The sequence below is a fragment of the Anomaloglossus baeobatrachus genome, chromosome 1 (assembly GCF_048569485.1).
Source record: "Anomaloglossus baeobatrachus isolate aAnoBae1 chromosome 1, aAnoBae1.hap1, whole genome shotgun sequence".
Lineage (NCBI taxonomy): Eukaryota > Metazoa > Chordata > Amphibia > Anura > Aromobatidae > Anomaloglossus > Anomaloglossus baeobatrachus.
The window spans coordinates 436,357,303-436,379,148 of NC_134353.1; the positions used below are offsets into that span (position 1 = coordinate 436,357,303).

Sequence of the window (21,846 nt, forward strand, 5' to 3'; positions counted from 1 at the left end):
TTCCTAACTTAGCTAAAGATATAAAGGATTATGGATGGAGGTCGATTCTAAATATTTTGGGCTGGTACCCATCAGCAGAAATACATAATTATTGTTTAATGTTCTTGTTTGTGAAGATTGTGTATTTCAGGTACAACAGCTAGGCAGTACTATCAAGCGGGTGTAAAGTCGCAGGAACCTTGCAACGTGTAGACACTAGATTATACGGTGGCACATGTGACTATTTGGCCAGTTTGATGGACTTAGTGTAACCTTAGGAGCAAGCATCTCATCTGTCCTTGTTTTGTACCTGTAAACTTTCTCTGCTGTTTAATAAACGTACTTAATGCTATGTGCACACGCTGAGTTTTTTCATGCGTTTACGCTGCGTATTGCACTGCAGCGTAAACGCATGTGTCCTGCGTCCCCAGCACAATCTATGAAGATTGTGCAAATTCCATCCGCACGTTTAGTTTTAGAACGCAGCATTTCGGCTGCTGAAATATTTTGCCAAAACGCTGCCTTTTAAAAAGCAACATGTCACTTTTGTGGGTTTTGGAATGCATTTTCCACCCATTGAAATCAATGTCGATCTCTCGCTCTCTGTCTTTCGAGGTCGGTCTCTCTCTCTGTCTCTGTCAGTTGTTCGGTCGGTCACTCCCTCTCTCTTACACACTGCTCCGACGGCTTCTCCTGCTTTTGAAAATGCCGGCCGCTTATTATTCCATCTCGTATTCCCTGCATCCCCCGCCCACCGGCACCTATGATTGGTTGCATTCAGACAAGCCTCCACGCTGAGTGACAGCTGACTCACTGCAACCAATGACAGCCGCCGATGGGTGGGTCTATATCGTGCAGTAAAATAAATTAAAGAAAAAAAAACAAAAAACACACACACGACGTGCGGTCCCCCCCAATTTTGATACCAGCCAGGGTAAAGCTACACGGCTGAAGACTGGTATTCTCATGATGAGGTGCCCCACGTTATGGGGCACTCCCCAGCCTAAAAATATCAGTCAGCAGCCACCTGGAATTGCCGCATCCATTAGATGCCCCAGTCTCGGGACTCTACCCGGCTCATCCCGAATTGCCCTGGTGTGGAGGCAATCGGGGTAATAAGGAGTTAATGGCAGCCCATAGCCGTCACTAAGTCCTAGGTTAATCATGGCAGGCGTCTATGAGACCATGATTAATCTGTAAGTTAAAGAAAAACACATACACCCGAAAAAAAAAAAGCTTTATTTGGAAAAAAGAAAAGACTAAAAAAAAAAAAATCACCCTCTTTCACCACTTTATTAAAATTCCCAAACAGCCCTCCAGGTCCGACGTAAACCACACAAGGTCCCACGACGCATTATTATTATTATTATTATTATTATTATTATAGCGCCATCAATTCCATGGCGCTTTACATGTGAAAGGGGTATACATAATAGGGACAAGTACAATAATCATAAACAGTACAAGACACAGACAGGTACAGGAGGAGAGAGGTCCCTGCCCGCGAGGGCTCACAGTCTACAAGGGATAGATGAGGATACAGTAGGTTAGGGTAGAGCTGATTGTGCGGCGCTGTATCAGACTGAGGGTTATGGCAGGTTGTAGGCATGTCGGAAGAGGTGGGTCTTCAGGTTACTTTTGAATCTTGGCAAGGTAGGCGAGAGTCTGATGTGTTGTGGCAGAGCATTCCAGAGTAGGGGGGGAGGCACGGGCGAAATCTTGGATGCGATGGTGGGAAGAGGAGATAAGAGGGGAGTAGAGAAGGAGATCTTGTGAGGATCGGAGGTTACGTGTAGGTAAGTACCGGGAGACTAGGTCACAGATGTAGGGAGGAGACAGGTTGTGGATGGCTTTGTATGTCATGGTTAGTGTTTTGAACTGGAGTCGTTGGGCAATGGGAAGCCAGTGAAAAGATTGGCAGAGAGGAGAGGTCGGGGAGTAGCGGGGGGACAGGTGGATTAGCCGGGCAGCATAGTTTAGAATAGATTGTAGGGGTGCGAGACTGTTAGAAGGGAGGCCACAGAGCAGGAGGTTGCAATAATCCAGACGGGAGATAAGGGCATGTCTTAGGGTTTTTGCAGCTTCTTGGGAAAGGAATGTACGGATCCGGGAAATATTTTTGAGTTGGAGGCAGCAGGAGGTGAAAAGGGCATGGATGTGTGGCTTGACAGAGAGATCAGAGTCTAGGATTACTCCCAGGCAGTGAGCACGTGGCACTGGGGAAAGTGAGCAGCCATTGACATTGATGGATATGTCAGGTGGGGGAGTTGAGTGAGGAGGAGAAAAGACAATGAATTCTGTTTTGTCCATGTTCAATTTTAGGAATCGAGCAGAGAAAAAGGATGAAATAGCAGACAGACATTGTGGGATTCTGGTTAGTAGGGAGGTGATGTCAGGTCCAGAGAGGTAGATCTGCGTATCACCAGCATAGAGATGATACTGAAAGCCGTGGGACTCTATGAGCTGTCCCAGGTCGAAGGTGTAAATGGAGAACAGCAGGGGTCCAAGAACTGAACCTTGGGGGACCCCGACAGATAGGGGGCGAGATGAGGAAGTGGTGTGAGAGTGGGAGACGTTGAAAGTTCGGTTGGATAAGTATGAGGAGATCCAAGATAGCGCCAAGTCTGTGATGCCCAGAGATGAGACAATTCATAATAGAAGGGAGTGGTCTACTGTGTCAAAGGCAGAGGACAGGTCCAGGAGGAGGAGGAGGACAGTAGTGTCGCTTGGCTTTTGCGGTTAGTAGGTCGTTAGCGACTTTGGTCAGGGCAGTTTCAGTGGAATGATGGGGTCGTAAGCCAGATTGTAACCGATCAAAGAGAGAGCAGGAAGAGAGGTATGAGAACAGTTCAAGATGCACATGCTGTTCCAGTAGTTTTGAGGCATAGGAGAGAAGTGATATGGGGCGATAGTCAAGATGGGTCAAGGGAGGGCTTTTTGAGGATGGGTGTGATTGAGGCATGTTTAAAGCATGAAGGGAATACACCAGTTGTTAGTGATAGGTTGAAGAGATGGGATGAGGACTGCGGTGATGTTGGGGATGAGATGCGATGGGAGCGGGTCAAGTGCACAGGTGGTTAGATGTGATCTTGAGAGTAGAGTGGAAAGATGTTCTTCTGTCATGGTGGAGAAGCTGGATTTTGAGGAAGAAGGCCGAGTAGTTGTGAGGAGTGGCTGTGGTGATTGTGGGCCAAAGCTTGCTTTGATGTTGTCAATCTTCTGCTTGAAGAAAGAGGCAAAGTCTTCAGCTGAGATGAGAGGAGAGGGAGGTGGTGCTGGAGGACAGAGGAGAGAGTTGAAAGTGTTGAATAGCTGTTTAGGGTTGTGGGATAGAGAGGATATGAGGGATGAGAAGTAGGTTTGTTTTGCAGCGGTGAGTGCAGACTTGAAAGTGGTGAGAGCTTGTTTGTATGTAACGAAGTGCTCAGTGGAATGAGACCTCTTCCATCTGCGCTCAGCAGTTCTGGAAGCCCGTCTCAATTCTTTAGTCTGACTCGTGTGCCAGGGTTGCCTGTTGATTGTGCGTGTTTTGGTGTATGAGAGGGGGGCAGCTGATTCGAGAGCTGCAGAGATAGTGGTGTTGCATAAAGTGGCAGCAGCATCTGCATTGTTTGAAGAAGCAATGTCTGCAAAAGGGAAAAGAGACTGAGAAAGTGAGTGTAAGTCAAGGTGATTGAGATTTCTGCGGGGGTGTGAAGGTTTGTGGAGGGGGGGTTGTGTACTTGGAGAAGAAAGGGAAGAGAATGTGAGTAGGCTGTGGTCAGACAGGGGTAGAGGTGAGTTAGAGAGGTTAGATAGGGAACAGAGGCGAGTGAAGATGAGGTCCAGCGTGTGGCCATCTTTGTGAGTAGCTGCAGAGGATCATTGAGTGAGGCCGAAGGAGGAAGTGAGTGTTAGAAGTTTAGCGACAGATGAGTGAGAAGTGTCAATGGGGATGTTAAAGTCACCCATGATGATGGTGGGGATGTCGGTGGAAGGGAAATGTAGTAGCCAGGTGGTGAAATGGTCAAAAAAGGCAGCGCTGGCCCTGGAGGGCGGTAAATGACAGCCAGTTGGAGGTTGGAAGGGGAGTAGATGCGTACGGAGTGCACCTCAAAAGAGGGGAGAGTAACCGAGGGTGGTAGTGGAATTGGAGTAAAGGAGCATTGGTTGGACAGGAGCAAACCAACTCCTCCACCATGATTGTTACTGGGGAAGGGTGTGTGAGAGAGTTGGAGACCACCATAAGAAAGTGTAGCAGGAGAGGCAGTGTCAGAGGGGGTAAGCCAGGTTTCTGTGATGGGGAGGAAGGAAAGTTTATTAGTGATGAAAAGATCATGAATGTAGGAAAGTTTATTGCACACAGAGCGAGCGTTCCATAGAGCTCCTGTTAGTGGGACTGGGGGAGCCGGGGCTGGGTGAATGGGTATAAGGTTAGAGAGGTTGCGGAAATTGGTGTTAGAGTGTGGATGGCAGTTAGATGTGACAATGGGGATGTGGTGAGGAGGGCCGGGATTTGGGGACATATCCCCAGCAGTGAGGAGAAGCAGTGAGTGTTAGTAGGTGGGAGCAGGAGAGGAGGAACAGATCTGAGAGGGTGAGATGAGTGGGGAGGATGGAGGGTGAGATGGGTGGGGAGAATGGAGGGAGAGATGAATAGCTCATTACTGGGTGTAGGGATTAGAGGGGAAGATAGAAAGTGAAGTATTATAGGGGTGAAAGTAAAAACACATACAAACATTGTTTACTTTGACTATGTATCCAGTTACCTTCCGGTCCAATTCAGGCCTAATTCATTTTCTGCACACTTAAAGATCCACACGCCGACAGTGTCTCAGCCGACAGTGTGGTACAGATATATAGTGTTAGCAAGGCACTCAGGTGGATCACAGAAGGGAGGGGCTGGTGCTTTTCTTAATTACTTAAATCAAAGCTGAACCCAGCTGTTGGATAGCATAGGCAGAGATAATTGGGTCATAAAGAAAAGTGAGAATGGGGGTTCATGGAGTGGTCACTCACAGACATACCAATTGCACAGAAAGCAGGGTACACAAGGAAAGGCTATTCATAGAAAAGTTGAGTAGTTGGCAGCTCTGCTACATCGGAAGCTGACACGAGCGGCCGTAGAGCACGACCGCTCTCTGTCAGCTTCACGCAGCAACTGAAGTGAGTCGCGCTGTCAGCGATGACGTCACTCAGGCTACCTGTCGCCAGGTGGAAGACTACAGCTGTGGCCGCGGGTAACCTGAGTAACGGCACCGCTGATTGTGCGGCTCACTTCAGTCACTGAGGTCACCTGCGGGCGGCCATAGCTGGAGTCCTCCAACTGTGACAGCAAGTCGCCCGAGTGACTGAAGTGAGACCCGCGATCAGCAGTGCCCTCACTCAGGTGATTTGTGGTGATCGGGCGGAGGACTCCAGCTGGTAACCTGAGTGATGGCACAGCTGATGACGCGGCTCACTTCAGTCACTCAGGGAATTTCAGGGAAAATCAGGCCGCGGCAGACAGACAGCCGCGCGATGACAATGAAGTTGGGTGAAGTTCATTCTGATCGCGAGGCTCTGTCTAGCAGCCAGCTAGACAAACAGTGCATTCCCACTCGGCTCTATGGGGATGTAGCAGAGCCGAGTGGTAACGCACTGTCAAGAAAGCATCCATAACGAAGCGTTTTGAAACGCACATGCAGTGACAAAACGCTGCAGAATATTTGTCGCGGCAGAACACAATGTGCACACATACCCTTAAAAAAAAAAAAAAAAAAATTTTTGATGAAGAGACAACATAAGCTCCATTATAAGTCAAGTCTTCAGGTCTCCTTTGAGGCATGTGGCGTGATGGATCCAACCTTGCACTGCGGCTTCCTTTTATCATGGTGCACACAATCAGATACATGTAAAAGGTTGCTTTTGAATAAGTATGTCAGTTGGAGTATCTGTCAGCAGTTTCATTCTGCCTGGATCACATTACACACTAGCTATGTTATTGGACCAGTGTATGCATCACACTGAAATACAGTGGCATTACATGAGAAGCTGGCTGAGCATTACATGTTTCAGATGACTAGCTCAGGGCAGAAACCCAGTGGCTGCACCCCAACCCGCTATCCTAGAGTGACAGGTCATTACCTATACACACTCATATAGGAAAGAACCTGGTCAGTCATGAGCAGTGGGGTGGGGAAAAGCCCTGGGGACCTGCCATGGACAAGTCCTCAAAACACAGGCAAATAAGCTGGAAACTAATAACTTAAAGGGAACCTGTCAGGTGTAACATGCACCCAAAACCACGAGGAGTTCTGGGTGAATATTGCTAATCCCTGCCTAACCTTCCCTGTATACAGTAGCATATATAAAAGGGATCTTTAGAAAAGTATTTCTACAGGTCCTTTGTGATAAGCTAATGAGCGCAGAGGGGCGTGTCCTGGGCATGGTGGCGTGAGGAAGCTTCCTTTCAGAGCCCCCGCGCCCACAGCTTCATTTACAGAGATCCTGCTCACCCAGGATGGCTCCAAAGAAGAAACCGGGCAGCACTCCCGCTCCTGCCTCCCCCGTGACGAGCTTGACAAGGTTCCTGTCGGCGCCGGGTCCGGAGCCTCCGCTGGCGGCCCGGAGCAAGATGGTGCCGGTAGGCCTGCAGCACCTTCCAGCCAGGGATTCCCCAAGTGCCGTCCGGCACATAGGGTCTCCATCTTTAACAAACACCCTGCCCTCCACAAGAGGACCTACATGTCCTTAGAGAGCGCATTCTAGCCCTCCTCAGCAAGAAAGACCTGGAGGATGTGGTGGCCAGAATAGAATCCTCCCAGCAGATGGGGCTGTCTACCTTGAGAGAGGAAATGGTGGTGCTGGAGGACAGAATTGAGGCTACAGAGCAGGCACAGGAGTCCCTGGAGAGTAGGATGGAGCGGATTGAAAGGAACTGTGAGTCTTCCAATGCCCACATCAGAGATTTCACCCTGCTCCTGAACGACCAGAACAGGAGCAGGAGAAATAACATCAGGCTGAAGGGTATACCAGACGACTGGCCCCAGGATCTCTTGCACACCAAAGTCTTGACCATCTTCAAATTAGTCACCGATTGCCCCCCTGAGGCTACCTATCTCTTTGACAGAATTCACAGAGTCGCAAGGCCTGGCCCCAGACCTGCTTCCTCCTCCAGAGATGTATTATGCCGCTTGCATTACTATGGGGACAGAGAGAGGATCCTACATGGAGCTTGGGCACATGGCTCTGTGGAAATGGACGGGGCTATGGTGAAGTTATTCCCGGATGTCTCCAGTCGCACATTATATATGAGACACCTGCTTCATCCCCTTCTGCTCAACATCAAAGAAGCGAACGCCTCGTATAGATGGGGTCATCCCTTCCACCTGATAGGACGCAAGGGGGACTCTGTTCTTATTGAGGAGGCACTCGGACCTTCCGAATCTCTTTGCCTTCCTGGGAATACCAGACTGCTCAGTTCCTGATTGGATGTAATGTGAACCCCAGGCCACTACGGGGCAACGAAGTAGAAAGGGGGTTGCCCCTCTACTCAAAGTGGTGAACTGTGAGGATCGAGGCATCTTTCAGGCGTTGTCAGTGTGGGGGCGTGCCCTAGGATGAGGCACTGTTGGCATAAGATGGAGTCAAGGGGTTTGGAGATTGGAGGGTCTCTTATGTTTCTACGCCTTCAAAGCGAGGGACTTGGCCATAAGGCCTGTTCTGTTGAACACAATGTACTGGGGGAAGACTTAAGTATTTTCAAATTCTGTTCATATGGCAATAGATTATTCAGGATGGGGGGGTGGGGTTCGTGGGAGGTTACTTGGCAGACCCTTCCTTGTCGGTTGCGAGATGGGTCATTTAGCACTAAAAAGAGGGGCGCAGGTTAGGGCTCTGGCCGCGTGTCGGTTCTTGTGCCTGTCTTTTCTTAAGTAGTTCCTGGGCTGGTCCCTGGCACTTTGAGCGGTATTCTAGCTGCTTTTTCACTTTCTTGTTCTCCCTTCTGAGCATCTTTCCTCTCTTTTTCCCCTGCTAAAGGGTCCTTGTTCTTTCCCCCCCTCCAATACTCCCTCTCCCCTATCTTCCCCCCAACTCCCCCCTTTTTTTTCCCTGTTGACTGATTGTTCCTGCAGGGTCCCGTGAGAGCAAGGCGAAACAAAAGTAGACTGAACTACGGGTGGGCTCACTGAATGTTAAGGGACTCCATAGCCCGGAGAAACGGTCTATTCTTTTGAACTTGCTATGGAGAAATGTAATACAGGTCGCCTTCCTCCAAGAGACACTACTGTGAAGCTAGACCTTACAGACTCTCGGACAGAGGTACCCAGTAGCGCACCATTCACCCTCCCCGGATTCTAGATCTAGGGGCACGAGCATCCTAATGTCTAGTACGCTACCATGGGAATTGTTGGACTCTCGGTCAGATGACCAGGGAAGGCTTCTGATGCTCAAGGGATACATTGTCTCTCAGACTTTCACTTTTGTGGCAGTTTACTTGCCTAATTCGGGCCAGTGCCCCACTTTGTTGCGTTACCTTGCGCAAATAGAAGAATTCTCTGAGGGCACTCTGGTTCTCGGGGGTGACTTTAATGTCATGTTGGAGCCGTCGAGGGATAGTTCTAAGGCGGTGTACAATCTACCACATATGGCACTGCGCCGGATGAGACGGGGACTGCATGATCACCAACTGATAGACACGTGGCGATTGATGCACCCATCAGACAGACTTTTCAATTTATTCAGCAGTACACGACTGCTATTCTCGGTTGGACCTTTTTCTTAAACATGGGGACCTCCACTCTCTGGTGGCTTTGTCAATCGAGTGCATATCCTTTTCTGATCATGCTCTGATCACAGTCACTCTATCCCTCGGCTGCCCCATCGGGAGACAGGGTCAGTGGATACTGAACACTTAGCTAATCAATGATCCTGTGACAATGCAGGAAATGCGGGAGGCCTTGACGGAATATTTTGACTGTAGTGGGAGGGGGGAGGTGTCCCCCAACATTATATGGGAAGCACACAAATGTGTTGTCAAAGGATTGCTCATGAAACACGAGGCTCGTCTGAAGAGGGAACGGGCAGCTGAGGTCACATCTCTCCTAGCTGACATACGGGAGCTGAAAGCAGTACACAAGGGGTCTCTGGGAGGGGACGTGGTTGCCAGGCTGGTCAGGAAGAGGGAGGAGCTGCGTTCCCTATTATATCACAAAGCTAAGGGAGTGTTGGCTAAGTGTAGGAGACACTTCTACGAATTCGGCAACAAGAGTGGCAGGGCCCTGTCTAGCGCCCTGCGGACTCAGAGCGAGGGGCTACGTTCCCAGAGTGCACACTTCTGGAGACGGGTGGGCCACATTACCGAAAAACATTGCTTCCGCCTTTAAAGATGTCTACTCCTCTCTTTACTCGCTAGACGGAGGGCGGTCTGAGAGGACCAGGACGGAACTGCGCCAGCGTATCCAGAAGTCCATCTCGGACTCCGGCTTGAAACACCTCAAGCCCGAGGATGCAGGCCGCCCATAAAAGGCTCATCTCAGAGGAGGAGTATTGGGCCGCAATTAAAAATTCTCATACCGGTAAGGCCCCTGGACCAGATGGTTTCCCTTTGCAGTATTAAAAAAAGATGGGCTCCATATTGCTTTCCCCATTTCTCTCAGCCTTTAACAATATCCCACTCTCCGTGACAGCCCCCCTGCCGAGGGATTCCCTAGCCGCTAATATAGTAGTCATCCCTAAAGAGGGTAAAGACCCTACTTCTTGCTCTAGCTACCGACCTATTTCCCTCCTCAACACAGACTTGAAGCTCTTCACTAGAATCTTATCAGATAGACTCCCTCCATTGCTGTGGGGGGGGGTTTGTTCACCCGGACCAGGCTGGGTTTATGTTGGAAAGAGAAGCAAGGGACAACACTACTAAGGCTTTGAATTTAATCCATAAGGCTAAATCTGAAGGGCTGCCCGTAATTCTCCTGTCGACCGACGCAGAAAAAGCGTTTGACAGAGTTAATTGGATATTCATGGAGGAGGTACTGCAGGCAGTGGGTTTGGGGAGGATGATGCTCAGGTGGATTTGCTCTTTGTATAGTAGCCCATCGGCAGTAGTCAGGGTGAACGGTCTCCTTTCTGATAGATTCCCCATTCTTAATGGCACAAGAAAGGGCTGCCCCCTCTCGACCTTGATCTTTATCTTGACTCTGGAAGCCTTACTTAGCCGAATTAGAGGCAACATTAACATATCGGGCCCTAAAGTTGCAGGTACCACTTACAAAATCGCGGCGTATGCTGACGATTTACTTTTCTTCATTACTAACCCACAGGTTTCCCTCCCCAACCTACTGAGAGAGCTGGAAACATATTCCTCTCTTTCAAATTTTAGAATCAACATGTCAAAATCTGAGGCACTAAATGTATGTCTACCCCAGAATCAGGTAGTCTCGCTATAGTCAACGTTCGGGTTTAGGTGGTCTAGTCATTCTTTGAAGTACTTGGGGGTCCAGTTGGCTGAGGACACTAGTCAATTATTTAAGCTGAACTATCTTCCTCTCCTGCAATCCATTAGAACAGATTGTGCAAGCTGGGTGAAGGGCTTCTTCGCCTGGTTTGGGAGATGTGCAATATTGAATATGAATATTTTACCACGCCTCATATTTTTTTCAGTCCCTGCCTATTAGGATCCAGAGTTCCTTTTTCAAGGACCTGGCTTCACTACATACTAAATTTATCTGGGAAAATAAGCCGGCGAGACTCTCCCGTTCTTTTTTGTGCAGACCCAAGTATAGGGGAGGTCTGGGAATACCGGATCTGAAAAAAATATTACTGGAACACACATATGGTTAGGGTACTAGACTGGTGCAGTCACTTTAAGACTAAGCCATGGGTCGCCCTGGAACAGAGCTTCTCGGAAATACACCTCCCGGCCATCCCTTGGCTCCTGAAATTTTCCCCGGCTACCTTGAGAGCCCACCCTAATATTGGCGCTACCCTGGAATGCTGCTCGAGAGGCGAGGTTCGTCGACTTCTCCTACCAGTGCCTTCCCCTATGTCACCAATATTAGGTGACCCGGATTTCCGTCCTGGTCTCTCTGACCCTGGTTTTCGGAGCTGGGCTCAGGGGGGCAGATTCAGAGCTTGCCAGCTGGGAGGAGAGGTTGACTGGCCATCTCTTGCGGATATCCATGGTCTCTTGACTTCGGATCCCCTGGGGAGATTGAGAGCTATGCAGTTGAGGCACTTCCTGTGCTCCCTCCCCTGCTTCTCTCAGTACGCTGGGCCTCCTACGAGGTTTGAAAAATTGTGCCTAGGGGAGGGAACCCTGCGGCACTCACTCTCTCTGGCATACAACTTGCTATCAGATCCAGGAGATTTGCCCCCGCCGGCCTACTTGCTGCAGTGGGAAAGAGATCTGGGGATTGCCCTATCTGATTCGCAAAGAGATAACATTTTACTGCTGGCACATAAAACTTCGATCAGTTCCAGACTGTTGGAGGCTAATTTCAAACTGCTGGCAAGGTGGTACAGAGTCCCGACTAGACTTCATAGGATATTCCCCTCAGTCGACCCTGTTTGCTGGAGATGTGGCTCGGGGGAGGGTGACTACATGCATGTTTTCTGGTCCTGCCCTTCTTTGCAGCGGTTTTGGTCAGATGTGACGGAGGTAATCAGACAGGTGACTGGTACGAATGAGACACTGGGTCCGGAACTGTTTATTTTACAGTCATCGGAATCCCCGGCTTCTAAATACAAGCGCTCCTTGTTAAGATTCCTGGTCATGGCCGCCAGGTCTTGCATTCCACTTGGCTGGAAGTCTACTGCCCCCACCCCACGTTGGCACAGTGGGTTTCAAGGGTTAACGACCTACTGCATATTGAGAATCTGACGTCCTCTCTTAATGACCGACATAAAGATTTTTATAGAACATGGCTTCCATGGTTGGAGTTTATTTACTCGACGGAATACACTAGACTGCTCTCTGATCCACAGGAGTCCCCCAGTGGGTCGGTGGTGTAATGCTCTGGGAGGAACTCTCCTCCCCCCTTTTTTTTTTTTTTTTTTTTTTAATCACTTCCTTGCCCCCCCCTCATCTCCCATTTCCCCCCTTCCCCACTTCTCCCTTCTACCCTTCTATTTCAACCTGTTTTAAACTTTCTTCAGGGTTCGCCCTCTCTTTCTCTGCTCTATATTTTACCTTCTTCGTATTGGGTTGGTTCTAAAAAGGTTAAAATTGGGCCAGACTCATGCAGTTGTGGGGATGGGATTTGTACATGTATCCTGACAATCTGCACACGTCAATGTTATGTACTTGATATAATTTACGCTGCTCCGTGGGGAGCAGGAGGTATCTTGTTATGCTACGAGTTTGTCTTTAAAATAAAGAATTTAAAAAAAAAAAAAGCTAATGAGCGCAGTGACACTTCCAGTCATGTACACTAGACTGCTCTCAAGCCGGAACACGTACACACAGCTTCATAGTGAGCATGACCAGAAATGCCAGGACTTCTGATCATGTCCACAGACCCTAAAGCCGCTGTCCGAAACGCGACAACGGACAATAGGTGCGTGCATCATCATGGGGGCAATGGGTATTGTATAGCATGCTAGCAACCTTTGTGGGCATGCTAACATGCTAAGAGGGCAGGTTAGTTGCAAGGATATAACGCCCTTGGGACTAGTCACTGCATTCATTAGCATATCCTAAAGCATCTTTAGAAATATTTTTATTTCTAAAGATCTCTATGTATGCTACTAGATGCAGGTATGGGCTAGGCAGGGATTAGAATTATGCACCCAGAACTGCTCTTGATTCTGGGTGTACTGTAAATTGCACCTGACAGGTTGCCTTTAAGTGCATATGGAACTAAGCAATAATCAAGCACTGCAATGAATAAACTCAAAACACCTAATGGTTCTGTATTTACCTTGAGATCTCTGTGGATTATAGGTGGTTTCTGCTTATGCATATGCTGGACTGCCCGACAAGTTTGGAAGTAAATCTTCAATATAGTATCACATGACAAGGGGCCTTTACTTTCTGCTTTATTTAGGAATTCTACAAGCTGACCTGTACCAAGTAAGTACAAAAGACAATGGTGAAACAAAAAGCAAACTTCTCAGTGATTGGTATCAGAATGAGACAAATCTGTTCATATTCATGTCCTCACCTTTACACAACTCCGTAAGAAGCAGGAATTCCCCTTGGCCTGTATCAGATTCCTCTTTTCCTATGGTTGCAGCCGAGCAGAACTGGACAATATTTGGGTGGCCAGATAACTTTTTCTACATGCAATTTCTTAAGGAAATAGTAAATAAACTCAGTTTTAGAGCCTCCTAGTATTATAAGATCACAGATCACTCCATAGTGTTGTTTTTATCAATCAGTAGTGTGTGTTAAGTGAATTGTTTAAAACATATACCAGTCACTATCTTTTGCTGTTTCCAGTGCTTCCCCGCTCTTCACACATTTGCCGTTTCCAGTGCTGCCCCACTCCTCACACATCTGCCGTTACCAGTGCTGCCCTGTTCCTCACACATCTGCCATTTCCAGTGCTGCCCCGCTCCTCACACATCTGCCGTTTCTAGTGCTGCAGTGTTCCTCACACATCTGCCATTTCCAGTGCTGCCCCGCCCCTCACGCATCATCTGCCATTTCCAGTGCTGCCCCGCTCCTCACACATCTACCGTTTCCAGTGCTGCCCTGTTCCTCACACATCTGCAGTTTCTACTGCTGCCCTGTTCCTCACACATCTGCAATTAACAGTGCTGCCCCACTCCTCACACATCTGCCGTTTCCAGTGCTGCCCTGTTCCTCACACATCTGCCATTTCCAGTGCTGCCCCGCTCCTCACACATCTGCCGTTTCTAGTGCTGCAGTGTTCCTCACACATCTGCCATTTCCAGTGCTGCCCCGCCCCTCACGCATCATCTGCCATTTCCAGTGCTGCCCCGCTCCTCACACATCTACCGTTTCCAGTGCTGCCCTGTTCCTCACACATCTGCAGTTTCTACTGCTGCCCTGTTCCTCACATATCTGCAATTAACAGTGCTGCCCTGTTCCTCACACATCTGCTGTTTCCAGTGCTGCCCCGCTCCTCACACATCTGTGATTACTTTTGTGACCTGCTGGATCTCACAGCGTCTACTGTGTTGACACAAGCTACTTTGTAAATTCTTCATTCTGTGACTAAAAAACGGCGCTCAGAATCCTACATTAGGAAAGGAACTAAACAGTCTTCAGTGTGCGCCGGCAAGTCATAGCTGCAGTCCCATTATGCAAGAGAGGAATGGCACAGCACTGGAAACAGCAGAAGATCGCAACGAATTAAAATTTAATGCAGTCATTACACACAAATTACTGATAATAAAGGCGGGAAGTGTATAAAAAGTGTAATCTAATTAGGATTAAAAAATAAAAACATTTTCTTGTGAAATTGATGATATTCTGTGATGACAGGAGAAGAGAGGAGTTAGATGCAGGAGCTAGATACGGAGCTCTGCCCCCACTCCATATACATATAATCTCATCAGTAACAGCTGCCATCTCCTATCTCAGTAATGGGAAAGGCTTCACTGAATACAGATTTTTTCCCAGAATTGAGAATTTTGATAATACTGATCAATTCTGGCAGAGAAAGGAGCAGATTTCTCTGATAAATATTACAAAGTTGATTAGTTTCATATGTATTTATTTATGAAGTAAAAACTAAAAACGACAGTTTTTTTTATTTTTACATTTATTGTAATGCTTAAAATCATAAAATCAGTTTACAAAAAAAAAAAAAAAAACACCTTCATAAATCCAATCACACATTTTGAATTACTGCACTTGTAACGACGCACTAAGAAACTGTGTAATCTTTTATCCCATACAGTTAATGCCGTATAAAAGAAAATAAAAAAAAAAAATCCACAGTGATCAAAAAGTCATATATACACAAAGAATCCAGCTCCCCCTCAGAAGGACCTCCCACACTCCGGAGCAAGGAAACGTGCTGTACAGACGTAGTAGAGCGCAAGTATTCCAGCGCTGCACTGTGCAGAAAAAGTTAATTCATAAAAAATCCAAAAAGGTTAAAGTGATCAAATGTCAAGGCTATGTGCACACGCTGTAGTTTTGTTCTTCAGAGAAAAATGCCCTCTCTAGGAGAAAAAAGCACCTTTGGCCAAAAAACGCATAAAAAAACACTTGCGTTTTTGCCTTGTTTCATTGCATTTTCACCCATGCGTTTTTTCACTATATTCAATGGAAAAACACAAGTCAAAAACGCAGAAAGAATTGACATGCAGCTTCTTTTTTCTGCACCCAAAGCTGCAAGCAAAAAAGAAACAATGTGCGCATAGCATTTCTGAATTCTCATAGACTTTGCTGGGGAACGACTGCATGAAGTTTAGAGCAACAAACCACCAAAAATGTAGCAAAAAGAGGCAGCGTGCGCACATGGCCATATACATATTTCATGTCTGACTTTTAAAGGGAACCTAAAGACAATTGTTTCCAGCACCACAGGTGAAGTACTTCACAAGGTTACTATATCACAGTAGAAAAATAGACACCGTCCCAGGGGTAATTTCCATATTTCTTTATTCCATGGAGACAGACAGGCTACGTGTCACCCTACATTTGGGCTTTATCAAGCATACAAAAGGTAGGCTTTAGCTTCAGTGCTCCTGCCCGCTGCTCTTCACAGCATGTATGTTTTCTGCATGAAGCTAAAAGGAGATCTTCTAGAGTCTAGAATCTAGACAGATCTTCTGGCGTATTCCCTTGTTGATAACAATAGAGGACTTCTCACCCTAGGGAAAGCTTTGTGACATCCAATGGATACTGGCCCGCAATGAAGAGACTGAGAAATTAAGATGTTTTTTTTTATAATCACCATAAAAAAAATAAAATATCGATCTCTTAGTCTTCATTGGTAGACACAGCTCCCACCCTATGTTGCCTGGTTGGGAATGCATTTACTTTGGGTTTTTTGTAGGGTGTATTTTTTTTTTTTTCTTCAATCTAATGACCCCAAGGTATAGTTTCATGTTAGATCCTACTATAAGCAGGGTCTAAAGGTACCGTCACACTAAGCGACGCTCCAGCGATCCCACCAGCAACCTGAACTGGCAGGGATCGCTGGAGCGTCGCTACTCGGGTTGCTGGTGAGCTGTCACACAGGCAGATCTCACCAGCAACCAGTGACCAGCCCCCAGCGACGCGTGGAAGCGATGCTGCGCTTAGTAACCAAGGTAAATATCGGGTAATCAACCCGATATTTACCTTGGTTACCAGCGCACACAGCTTAGCTCTGGCTCCCCGCACTCCTAGCCAGAGTACACATCGGGCTAATTACCCGATGTGTAGTCTGGCTATGTGTGCAGGGAGCCGGCACTGACAGTGTGAGAGTGGCGAACGCTGGTAACGAAAGTAAATATCGGGTAACCAAGGAAAGGGCTTCTTGGTTACCCGATATTTACATTGGTTACCAGCGTCCGCAGAAGCCGGCTCCCTGCACATTCAGTTGTTGCTCTCTCGCTGTCACACACAGCGATGTGTGCTTCACAGCGGGAGAGCAACAACTAAAAAATGGTCCAGGACGTTCAGCAACAACCAGCGACCTCACAGCAGGGGCCAGGTTGTTGCTGGATGTCACACACAGCAACATCGCTAGCAACATCGCTGTTACGTCACAAAAGTCGTGCCTCAGCAGCGATGTTGCTAGCAATGCTGCTTAGTGTGACGGTACCTTAAGAGGCACAGTCAGTGAACACCTGACAGGTCTCCTGCACTACTGTATACTATCTGTTGAAAGACAGCCGTATTCAAGGCTAATTCCCTGTTTTAGTCAAGAGTGACTTAGGAAATCAATTTTGCCGTTCTCTTTCCCTTTGACGTGTAGTACGGTCAACTATAAGAGATGTCAGAAAATGTCCTCAGTTAAAGCCAGGGCTGTGGAGTCGGTAAGCCAAACCTTCGACTCAGACTCCTCAATTTCCCTTGCACCGACTCAGACTCAGACTCCACGGACTCCGACTCACACATATATTGCTTATAGTTAAGTGAAAAATTTATTGTTGTACAATGTGAACATCAGACATTTTATCATTTTTATGATACAATAATCAAGATATTTAGATAGAACATAAAATATATTTATTGAAATACAACTTTAGAACACAAAAAACTGTAGTAAATTGTAAATATGTAATACAATATGTAATATACAGTAGATTGCATATATATCTTGTATACCTTTCTCACAATGGAAACGACAAAAACCCTCACCGTGGCCCTGATCCACTCTCGCTTGGACTACTGTAACTCTCTATTAATTGGTCTCCCCCTAACTAGACTCTCTCCTCTACAGTCAATCCTTAATGCAGCAGCCCGGGTCACCTATCTGGCTAACCGCTACTCGGATGCCTCTGCTCTGTGCCAGTCATTGCACTGGCTGCCCATATATCATAGGATCCAATTCAAACTGCTTGTTCTCACCCACAAAGCTCTCCACAGTGCAGCACCCCCCTACATCTCCACCCTCCTCTCTGTCTATCAGTCCACCCGTTCTCTACGCTCTGCAAGCGACTTTCGACTAACATCCACACTAATTCGAACCTCCCACTCCCGGATCCAAGACTTCTTCCGAGCTGCACCAACCCTCTGGAACGCTCTACCCCAAGAAGTTAGGACAAATCACAACTTACTCAGCTTCAGACGCACCCTAAAGACGCATCTTTTTAGGGCGGCCTATCACACTCCCTAATCAGATTCGATTCACATAGTCCCTCTACAACCTCTCACAACATAGCTCCACATCAAACTCCATGGCACCCAAAGGCATCTCAAGGCTCGGGCCCACTGGTCCAGGAAACCATTATCCAGCCCCATTTCCGTGAGATGGTTGGATTGTCATTGTAAATAAGCACTTGAACCTTGCCTCTCCCCCCATCTCATTGTAGATTGTAAGCTCTCACGAGCAGGGTTGTATTTTTTTTTTCCCCTCTAAATATTGTATTTCTATAACTGTTACTTGTTTGTATATGATCCTCCTGAATTGTAAAGCGCTACGGAATATGTTGGCGCTATAGAAATAAAGATTATTATTATTATTATTATTATATCATATTGTATTACATATCTACAATTTATTACAGTTTGTATTTTAAAGTTGTATTCCAATAAATATATTTTATGTTCTATCTAAATATCTTGATTATTGTATCATAAAAATTATTAAATGTCTGATGTTCACATTGCTCTACAATAAATATTTCACTTAAATATAACCAATATACTAAATATTACTTAGTATGTTTGTTGAAAACTGTTATTTGCCACTTACATAGTTTAATACATAGTGTTATATATATGTATATATATATATATATATATATATATATATATATATACATACATACATATGTATCTATATATATATATATATATAATTGCCTTATTCTGTCAGTCTGTCTGTCTGTCTTGCTCCAGAATTGTGTGCTTACCGCAACAAGCGTCTCATTGGCCGCTCGCCTCGCCTCCACCCCCCGCACGGATTGGCCGCTTGCCTCGCCTCGGCTCCGCCCCCCGCACGGATTGGCAGCTCGCCCAGGCTCCGCCCCCACACGGATTGGCCTCTCGACGCTCGCTCTGGCCCCGCACACATTCCCCGAACCGACAGGAGCCCCGACTCCCAGGTGAGTGCTGTACCCCCGGGAGCCCACATCAGCGTAGACCGCCAACCCAGCCGACACATACCCTCGCATTGCTGGGGTTGCCGGCGTACGCTGGTGTGGGCTCCTGTGCGAGCGGGGGGCGGGGTACGATGGTAACCATGGTACACATCGGGTAATATTGTGTAGCATGGTTACCAACGTACACCGACTCCCAGGTCAGCGCATCAAGGTCCTGTAGCGGCGGAACACACACACACGCACACATAAAAACGGACACACACACACACACACACACACACAAACACACACATCAGATCACACTCACCCTCACACACACACCTCACACACACATCAGATCGCATCCACACACTCACAGCATCCGGTGATATCCCTTGCTTCTCGGCCGCGATACTGTGCTGCAGTGACCTTCCAGGACCTGCCAGAGGATCACATGGCCGGAAGCATGTGGTATCTCCGGATGTTGTGAGTGTGAGCGCGTATGTGCAATATCGTCAATGTGTGTGTGCGTGTATGCGATCGGGTGTGTGCGTGTATGCGATCGTGTGTGTGCGTGTATGCAGTCGTGTGTGTGCGTGTATGCAATCGGGTGTGTGCGTGTATGCAATCGGGTGTGTGCGTGTATGCAATCGGGTGTGTGCGTGTATGCAATCGGGTGTGTGCGTGTATGCAATCGGGTGTGTGCGTGTATGCAATCGGGTGTGTGCGTGTATGCAATCGGGTGTGTGCGTGTATGCAATCGGGTGTATGCAATCGGGTGTGTGCGTGTATGCAATCGGGTGTGTGCGTGTATACTGTCTGATGTGTGACTGTGCAGCACGATGGGGAGTGCGCAGCATGGGGGATGGAGCACGATGGGGAGTGCGCAGCATGGGGGATGGAGCACGATGGGGAGTGCGCAGCATGGGGGATGGAGCACGATGGGGAGTGCGCAGCATGGGGGATGGAGCACGATGGGGAGTGCGCAGCATGGGGGATGGAGCACGATGGGGAGTGCGCAGCATGGGGGATGGAGCACAATGGGGAGTGCGCAGCGTGGGGGATGGAGCACGATGGGGAGTGCGCAGCGTGGGGGATGGAGCACGATGGGGAGTGCGCAGCGTGGGGGATGGAGCACGATGGGGAGTGCGCAGCACGGGGATGGAGCACGATGGGGAGTGCGCAGCACGGGGGATGGAGCACGATGGGGAGTGCGCAGCATGGGGGATGGAGCACGATGGGGAGTGCGCAGCATGGGGGATGGAGCACAATGGGGAGTGCGCAGCGTGGGGGATGGAGCACGATGGGGAGTGCGCAGCGTGGGGGATGGAGCACGATGGGGAGTGCGCAGCATGGGGGATGGAGCACGATGGGGAGTGCGCAGCGTGGGGGATGGAGCACAATGGGGAGTGCGCAGCGTGGGGGATGGAGCACGATGGGGAGTGCGCAGCGTGGGGGATGGAGCACGATGGGGAGTGCGCAGCGTGGGGGATGGAGCACGATGGGGAGTGCGCAGCGTGGGGGATGGAGCACGATGGGGAGTGCGCAGCGTGGGGGATGGAGCACGATGGGGAGTGCGCAGCGTGGGGGATGGAGCACGATGGGGAGTGCGCAGCGTGGGGGATGGAGCACGATGGGGAGTGCGCAGCGTGGGGGATGGAGCACGATGGGGTGTGCGCAGCGTGGGGGATGGAGCACGATGGGGAGTGCGCAGCGTGGGGGATGGAGCACGATGGGGAGTGCGCATCATGGGGGATGGAGCACGATGGGGAGTGCGCAGCATGGGGGATGGAGCACGATGGGGAGTGCGCAGCATGGGGGATGGAGCACGATGGGGAGTGCGCAGCATGGGGGATGGAGCACGATGGGGAGTGCGCAGCATGGGGGATGGAGCACGATGGGGAGTGCGCAGCATGGGGGATGGAGCACGATGGGGAGTGCGCAGCATGGGGATGGAGCACGATGGGGAGTGCGCAGCATGGGGGATGGAGCACGATGGGGAGTGCGCAGCATGGGGGATGGAGCACGATGGGGAGTGCGCAGCATGGGGGATGGAGCACGATGGGGAGTGCGCAGCATGGGGGATGGAGCACGATGGGGAGTGCGCAGCATGGGGGATGGAGCACGATGGGGAGTGCGCAGCATGGGGGATGGAGCACGATGGGGAGTGCGCAGCATGGGGGATGGAGCACGATGGGGAGTGCGCAGCATGGGGGATGGAGCACGATGGGGAGTGCGCAGCATGGGGGATGGAGCACGATGGGGAGTGCGCAGCATGGGTTATGGAGCACGATGTGGAGTGCGCAGCATGGGGGATGGAGGACGATGGGGAGTGCGCAACATGGGGGATGGAACACGATGGGGGGTGCACACCTCCCCCCAAAACATTATATATATATATATATATATATATATATATATATATATATATAAACAAAAATCATACATTAACTACACAATACGTAAATTCTAGAATACCCGATGCGTAGAATAGGGCCACCTTCTAGTATGTATATATAAATATCTATGTATTAAACTATGTAAGTGGCAAAGTGGGTTGGAGGGAAAGCCGTAACCACATGGGCAACATCTCTAACAATTTCCGGGTATAAAAGGAATTGCCTCATGCACAGTCAATTTTGATGAATGGTTGAATTTTTCTATTTCTTTGAGAGCAAGTGAAAAAATTTACTGAAATCTGGTCAATCTGCTTGCTATAGGAAACGGAGTGGAATCTTTTTCCTTGCGGCAACGCTTTGCCTGCTCCATGTCATCCAAATACTTGTCAATGTTAAACTCCTCATCTGATGAGGATGAAGATATGGCAGCAGTAGCACTGTCAGGCCCCAAGTCCTCTTCCGCCTGGCAGTCCTGTAAACCGCTCATCCTAACTGCTACCTCACTCAAAGCTTCTTTTCCTTTGGTAAGCTGTTGATCAAGCAGCAGTATACGATGACTTGGTGCACAGAAACAGCTGCCAGAAGAATTTTATTTTCCAATAGCTGTGACTCTCTTGGTTTCATTGAAGCAGAAATGCCATCTGGGATTAAACCTCCTCTTTGGGACAGGCAAATTAGCAAGTTCTTCCACTCCCTTATGAAAATGCCAGAAGTTAAATCCTCAGCTTTTAATTTTTTAGTCACGGTAAATGGGAGATTAAGCAATTCCTTCACTTCAGCCACCTGTGCCCATTGACCTTCATTTAAGGTTATTTGAGGGTTCACCATATCTATAAGAAATTCTTTTAGTTCAAGC

General features: G+C 48.4%; 1 protein-coding gene across 2 annotated transcripts in view; it reads right to left on the minus strand.

Annotated features, from left to right (window-relative positions):
- GAK (cyclin G associated kinase) overlaps nucleotides 1-21,846 on the minus strand; it is a 414,917-nt gene that overhangs the window by 309,911 nt on the left and 83,160 nt on the right. For both annotated transcript variants that reach the window (XM_075352640.1, XM_075352641.1), the window contains exons 4-5: nucleotides 13,101-13,215; nucleotides 12,858-13,000 (exon numbers count right to left, since the gene is read on the minus strand). In XM_075352640.1, coding sequence (XP_075208755.1) covers nucleotides 12,858-13,000; nucleotides 13,101-13,215 — 258 coding nt within the window. The remainder of the gene's footprint in view (nucleotides 1-12,857; nucleotides 13,001-13,100; nucleotides 13,216-21,846) is intronic.